General features: G+C 37.7%; 1 protein-coding gene across 1 annotated transcript in view; it reads left to right on the top strand.

Moving 5' to 3' along the window:
• QSER1 (glutamine and serine rich 1) overlaps positions 1-7,291 on the top strand; it is a 44,037-nt gene that overhangs the window by 28,955 nt on the left and 7,791 nt on the right. The window contains exons 9-11 of the mRNA XM_006037923.3: positions 1,412-1,509; positions 3,455-3,607; positions 5,745-5,840. Of these exons, the coding sequence (XP_006037985.1) occupies positions 1,412-1,509; positions 3,455-3,607; positions 5,745-5,840 (347 nt within the window). The remainder of the gene's footprint in view (positions 1-1,411; positions 1,510-3,454; positions 3,608-5,744; positions 5,841-7,291) is intronic.

The following is a 7,291-nucleotide window of genomic DNA, read 5'->3' as shown; positions in this document are numbered from 1 at the left end:
AGGGAAATACAGTAAATAATTGAAGTCTAGATTAGAATTTAATAGAAAAATTCTGTAACTGTTTATTAATAAAATATTACAGTATTCCTCTGATTGTTAATTGCTTAACCTGAATACGGCACAATGGTAGCTAATTCCATTGGGCTAGCATCTTGTTAGGTGCAGCCACAATCCATTTTTTTTATCAAGATGGCCTCCATCAAAAAGCATTTTACAAAAACTGCTTCTAATTAAGAACATTTTCAAATACATGCCTGTTTCATCATGCACTCATTTTCAGCACTTGTTGAAGTTTTGGTTCACAATTTTTAATTGAATATAATTATGCCCAGGCTACCTTCAAGAGAACCAATGACTTGATGGAGTTAGTTCTGTCACATTGAAATTTAAATATATTCTGTAGTGAACTGTAGCAAACAAACCTGAGGTCAGTTTTCTCATAGACTGATGTAAGAAGACTGAAGCATAGAAATCAGCATGCATTTCTGTAGTGTAAAGCTGCTGCAAAATTGAGTTATCCATGTTTCAAAAGCTGTTCCCTTTTTGAGACTCAGTTTTTACACACGTCCTGTAAGGACCTATATCTGCAGCAGTTATGTCAGTAGAATGAAGAGGGGCTGCTTGTGTGAATAAAGGACTGAACAGTTTAGAAATAAACAGTCTTCTCAAGCACCACATTGCCACTTACTTATGTTTTATTGCATTTTGTTCAATTGTTTAGGAGTTGTATAATCTTAATAAAAGGTAGTTCTCCTAACCTGAGCCTACTTCTGAACAACCCGTCTCTGAACTGCAAATTTTCTTGCATGATAGTGGGAGATTTAGGGAACTGTTTAAAGTTGTCTGTGAAATTTATTCTCTACAATGCCCTTTCCATCTCCTTTTTGAGCTTTTAACAAAGAAAAGAACTGGCTGCATTTACATTTAGCTGTTGGGTTAGATATGGTATAGTGTTGTCGTGGTATATGTGCTGAGTTTTATACTGAAGTACCAAGTTCTCTTTCTTAACTTATAAAACAAAATGAATGATTTTAAACTCTTTTATTTAAAACTTTGGTAGTATAAGCAAACTGCATTGCAGTGTTTTTTACTTTCAGCTTATGCTAATGATCATAACTGCCTTGCACCACTTATGATGACATGTGCTCATGGGGTTAATGGAGCAGCTTCCCTCCCTTATGCCCCTGCTTTATCTGCCACTGAATTTTGTTGTCATCAGTGAAAACACTAGCAGGTGCAGTAGGTGGGCAGCAACAATCTGTGGTTCCTCTAACTCGCTAAATGAGTGGCACCCTATCCTTTTGCCCTGAAGGCTGGGTAAAGCAGTACCAGGTTGGTCTATGGTTCAGGTAGGGGAAAAGTTTTGTGTTAATATTTAAGTGTTAACTTTACAAAATTGCATGTCTTTTAGATGAGCTACTTCTGCCTCATATGAGAAAAATTGATGGCATGCTGAATGATAATAGAAAAAGACTGCTTCCCAAATTACATTTGGAGCATACATTAAAGGTATTTTTTTAACTTTTTAGTTTAAAACATTGGTATTTGAGTTGCTGAATATACTTAAGTATATGGCAGAGGACAAATTTGTAACAGGGGTAGAATATAGGTTTAGAAGATACTACATTAAATCTTAGTATGTTACACTTAGAAACTTTTGGGGATTAGGATTTTTAACTGTACAGATAAAGTTCAGTTTTACTTCCCATGAACTGTTTTACTTATTAAGTTTGTCAAGATCCTCAAAAGAAAACTAACTTGATGTCCCTTTGGAGAATTTTTTTCTTTAGTGTCCTATATTCTATAAATTTTGATAAATGGCTTCCCTAAGGAGTAGCACAGCAGACATCCCAGCTTTGAAGAGGTAAAGTGCCATTTCAGGACTTCTTAGACCTGGGGGGGTTACAGGTGGAAGAAGAATCCTTTTATCTGAAGTCCTAAGTTAAGGTGTAGAAAAAGTGTGGGACAGATGCATGTACCACTGTTGAACACAAGGCAAGAAAAAGTGAAGGGATGGGTCAGGGACCAGATATGCTGGTATGGATATGTGTACCAGTCAGGAAGAGATGGGTAGGACAAGTTGTAATGATATTTGATGCCTGTTCTTCCCTTTTCCCAAACCCACTTGGAAACACCTTTTCCAAGATGGGTAAATAGTTCAGAAACAGATTTGTAAGGAGGGGAAGAGAAAGTTAAGAGTTATTTTACTGTTGTTGGAAGCTGGCTGACAGGATTGGACTTCCTGGCCCCCCAGCACTTCTGTCTTTCCTGCCAAAAGAGTTGTTTCACTTGCTATGGAAAAAGCTTAGAAAGCAGATTGTCTCTTGTCTCCTTTCCCAGCAGGGGTTTAAGAGGGGACTGGTACAACAGTCTTAATCCCTTCCCCTTGCTGTATTAACATAATGGGGTATATATAATACAAGAGTTACTGGATAAAAATCACGTGGCCTAATATTAGGAAGAAAATCAGACAAGGTGATTACTACATTTCCTTCTGGCCTCTAAGAAAGCCCTGACCCGCCCTATCTACAGAAAGCAGAGAAAGTCAAGCTGGTCATATTCCAGCAGTAGTGAAACTGGTAGCATCACCTGTATGTCCATCTCCAGTATTCCAGCTCCAGTATTTTGGAGCATCCTTGTTACCCTGTTATCTACTTATCTCCTGTCTGTCTATATTGGGGAAGGGAGGGTTAAGCATTAGTGCCATTTCTGCCCTTCTCAGTTCTGAGTTCAGTTAATTCACAGAATTTTCTTTATAAAGCAGTAGCATTAATAAAGTGCAAGTATTGTGCTCCTGTTCCCACTGTTACTGTCAAATACAAGTTTATTTCTGAAGTATTCCAGACTAGTATTGGATAAGAGATTTTTTAATGAAATGGGCATGTTACATTTTTGGAAGTTTTTAGTTTTACTTTTTGAGAAGCTAGTCTTTGTTACCAGAACTAAAGTACATGGCTAACAATCAGAAGATTGGCAATCTGAATTTTGTTTTGGGCTTTAGATGCTTATAGTATGAAACTAAAGCGTGTGGCTGTAAAAGCTCTGTGCTTGAGTTTTCTCATTTTTCAAAAGAGGAAGATAATGCTTCCCTAATTCACAGATATGATAAAGCCATTTTACTGATGTTTCTGAAACACTTAGGCCTTCATCCTAAATTGCTTGCTGGATTTCTGACTCATTTATTTTATTAATGAAGGTCTCAACATTTTCTGCTAAACTCTTGTGAAGGGATCTGATCCTCTGAAGACATAATAGCTAGTCAAAAACAAGTTATTTATTTGATAGCTAACCGATCTTATTCCTAAGTCATTTTAGGAATAGAATATTTTTTACTTGTTGAAATTAACTTGGAGACTAATTCCTCAGTTTTTAAGGAATCTGAATAATTGATAAGTTCTCTTTTGGTAGAATTCTTAAAGTCATAATCCTTTTTGTTTCTGTGCTGTGTTTTAAGAATGCTTTGGAAAACTTTCCTGAACTGACAGTAATCACTCGTGATTCTAAATCAAAAAGTGGAGGAGCTACTATTTCTAAAATTAAAATGAATGGGAAAGCTTACAACAAGAAAACACTGAGGGCTTCTAAATCAACCACTAAGCTAGCACAGGTAAATATTTAAAATGGTCTTCACTTTTGTGATTGTATTTCTAACATGATACAAAATGATTCCAAAATGATTTTTTGTTGATACTTTTATAGACTGTGAATTCATCAAAAAAATAAAATCTTTACTGAATTTGGCAAAAATATTATAATTTAATAAATTTTTAAAATTTGATTTGAAACAGCATGTTTAATCACCTGAAAGGAATGACCTAGTTCCTTTCAATTTTCAAGAATACTAATTATTGCATTCTAATAGATAAGCAAAATAGAATGCATGCATTATAATAACATTTCAGACCACTAGTTCTTGAACAGAATTGTTAACTTATTTAAAAGGACATATTTAGAGCCAAACCATGGTCTCTGCTGCAAACCCATACAGGAAATTAAGGGGACATGAGGCAACCTCTTATACCATGCCAGGTATTCACACTGCAAGCAGCCAGGGGAAACAGTCTCCTTGAAGTGCTACTTCCTTCCAGCATGGGTGGCAAGGAAAGAGCAGGGAGAAGAAAGGGACTTGGCTTCTCTCCCTTTCACCCTTATGATACATCAAGACAGGCTAGGCAAAGGTCTTTTGCATCCCCTCATCTCTTTCCACCAGTCAGGAGAGTGGTGGGGGTCAGGAGGAGAGTGAACTGACAGCAGATTCTGATATTCTGAATAAGAAGCCATTTTATATTCTGCTGGGGTGGCACAACTACTGCATGCTCCTACCGGGGCTCATGGCAAAGTCACTATTTAGTTCTTACCACTGTTACCTACCAATGCTTAAACAATGATGAATACTTTGTAGAAACTATTAGACACCGTAGAGAAAAATATTACCTTTAGAGGAAATACACATTTTAAGAAATTCACAGTTTCATAGTTTTAGGGTCGGAAGGGACCTAATAGATCTTCTAGCCCGACCCCCCGCCAGGGCGGGAGAACAACAAAAAAACCCTAAAAACAAAAACGGGACTCAAATGAGTCCAGCCAGGTAGGCATCCAGCCTCTTCTTAAAGACCCCCAGGGTAGGGGCCAGCACCACTTCCCTTGGAAGTTGGTTCCAGCTCCTAGCCGCCCTAACTGTGAAGTAGTTTTTTCGGATATCCAATCTGTACCTCCTCTCCATCAACTTGTGATGGAGGAAATGTTGCAGGCCATGTAGTTAAACTGTTAAATGTTTTTGTTCTACCCTTTTCACTTACCTTCATTGACAGAAATTGGATTGCATATCTAATTGCTAAAAGAATAAATGTAGCAAGCTGGAAAAATGTGTGACTCATGGCTTTACCAGGACAGTCTTAACTGGATTTTATGGACACAAATCCACACGTACTTTTAGCTAATCCCAGTAAATTCTGGAGATGCCATCAACCAGCAAATATATAGCAAAGTTTTTTTTCTTGCCAAAGTTATGAGTTATTGGAGCAATTTATGTAAGTTCTTTTCACTCTTCTAATACAAAATATGCCTTCTCCTTTCCAAAAAACTATCAGATTGGCAGATGAAGTGAGTCAGAAAGCTGCATCTTCTGCTGCTAACGAAGATCACAATAATTCTTGAAAAATGACCATTTAATTTCTCCAGGTAATGAAAATAATGGAAGAAAGTGGTCAAACCCAACTTTAATAAGGAAGATAACTTTATACTGAAAACAAACTAGGGCGAGGTAATACTAAATTTTTCTGCAAGAATGCTTAACATAGTTTTCTACTTTGTTAGGGAGTATCTAAAGCAGTGATTCTTGCAGTGCCTTGAGATCCTTTTATGGTTGCTGCTATGTGATATTAGCACAGTTAGGTGTGCAGACACCTATACATGATTCACAAGATAAACCCAAGGATTTCAATTTGGAATCCATACTATCAAATACGTTCTGATCTGTTGTGGTCTTTCTGAGTTTTTTGGAACAAAAGAATTGCTCTAGTATTTTTCCATAGTAAAAAAAATGAGTGAAAGCTAAAAGGTGGCATTTTCCAAGGGGTGCTTTGAGTCTGAAAAGATTGAGAACCACCGATCTATAGTTACTTTCTATTTCTGAAATGCTAAAACTCGCATTAATCTATTGGCCAATAAAAAGTCTAATATTCAATGAATTTTTCTTTCAACTAACATCATTAATGTCTAAAAATAACTATTTTTTTCTGCAGGAGTTTACAGTTGATCCAGAAAAAATACAGTTGTACTCTCTGTATCACTCACTCCATCATTACAAATACCACATATATCTGACATGTAAAGAGGAGGTGAGTATTGTTCTGCTGCTTATTTTTTTACATTATATTAGACTCAGTGCAAACCAGTACAGAAAGTTAAATTGTCTATGAATAACTTACCAAACATCAGTGTGAGGCAGCAGATTTGTTTTTCTGACTTCAACATCAAAGAAAATGATGATTCTGTTGAAACTAAACAACTTTTTTTTAAAACTAATACAGTATAATCAATAGTTAACCTTCATGGATTATCCTAGTCATCTGCACAAGATGTCTGTTAAAATGAGCAGTGTCAGCAGTGGTACTGGTAGTGGCTCCATAGTTAAGGCACTCTTTATGTTTGCACTTAAAGCAGGATGACATTTTTCTTTTATATTTTAAAATAAATGAATTTTCTCTGTGAAATACTAACTTCTATAAAGGAAACCTTTTAAAACGCCTATTTCTCAATGGTCTGTTTTTCTTTAATTCCTGTGGTTAAACTATCAATTGCCACAAATAGCAAATTTCTCTCATGCTGCTTGTTCCTCATTTTTCAACATTTTTTCTTGCATATTAGCATATACATGTATTCTGGTAACATTTTAAACTAGGCCACTTTTGATTATTGTATATTAAACACAAACAGGCTTGATTTAACTTTTGAGTGACTCTCCACACAGATTTCACTCTTAGTGCATGTGTATCTCATAAATGTAAAGGAAGCTTCCAGTGGGGCTTGGTCTGTGCCATCTATGCAGCAAACCATATCAGTGAACATTTCTGAGAGGCCATAAGAAGCACTGTTCCAGTGACTAGAGCCCATTCCCTTCCATGCAACTTTCCCTGAGACTTTGCCTTTGGCAAATCTTAGGGCACAGAGAAGTCCTATACCAAACCTGAAGCCAGCACCAAAAGTCCGTCCATGTATTAAGACTGCACTGAGAGAGGCCATGGAACTCCATATTGAGTCCCTGGCTTCGTCAAAGACTAGACCAAGTATGTCCACCAAACCAGTCTTTGTCACCGGCCACCCAGTAGTATGTTACATTGCCTAACACTGAGGCTAAGTATGGACAGTCAAAAAGCCTGAGCCTGAATCAATTAAATCTTTGCAGGTTAGTCTAACCTGTGTAGATTGAAATGGCAAGCAAGTGAATAGATATTTACTTTTTATTCCACAAGTGCAGGCACATGCCTGCAGTGGCTCGAGCCAGAAGTTATGGGATGCTAAAGCGAGCCCTTGGCTGGAGAGGAACTGAGCTGACGGGGGTGTGGCTAGGCCCCAGCAGGCTGAATATGATTGGGGAGGGGTTTAAACCCTCACTCTGGCCTGCACGATCCCCAGTCAGGATGTGCCTGGAGGGGATGGGGGAAGTCACCCCAGCCAGGCATTTCCCACCCTCCTTGCCACTTGAGCAGCAGGGGCATGGCCAACGCTGGCTGCAGCCTCAAGCAAATGGGAAAACAAAAGGGGGTTTAATTCCCCCCCAACCCCCCCC

The sequence above is a fragment of the Alligator sinensis genome, unplaced genomic scaffold (assembly GCF_000455745.1).
Source record: "Alligator sinensis unplaced genomic scaffold, ASM45574v1 scaffold1432_1, whole genome shotgun sequence".
Classification (NCBI taxonomy): Eukaryota; Metazoa; Chordata; order Crocodylia; family Alligatoridae; genus Alligator; species Alligator sinensis.
Note: the sequence above shows the minus strand (reverse complement) of the source record. Positions and strands in the feature narration are given on the sequence as shown.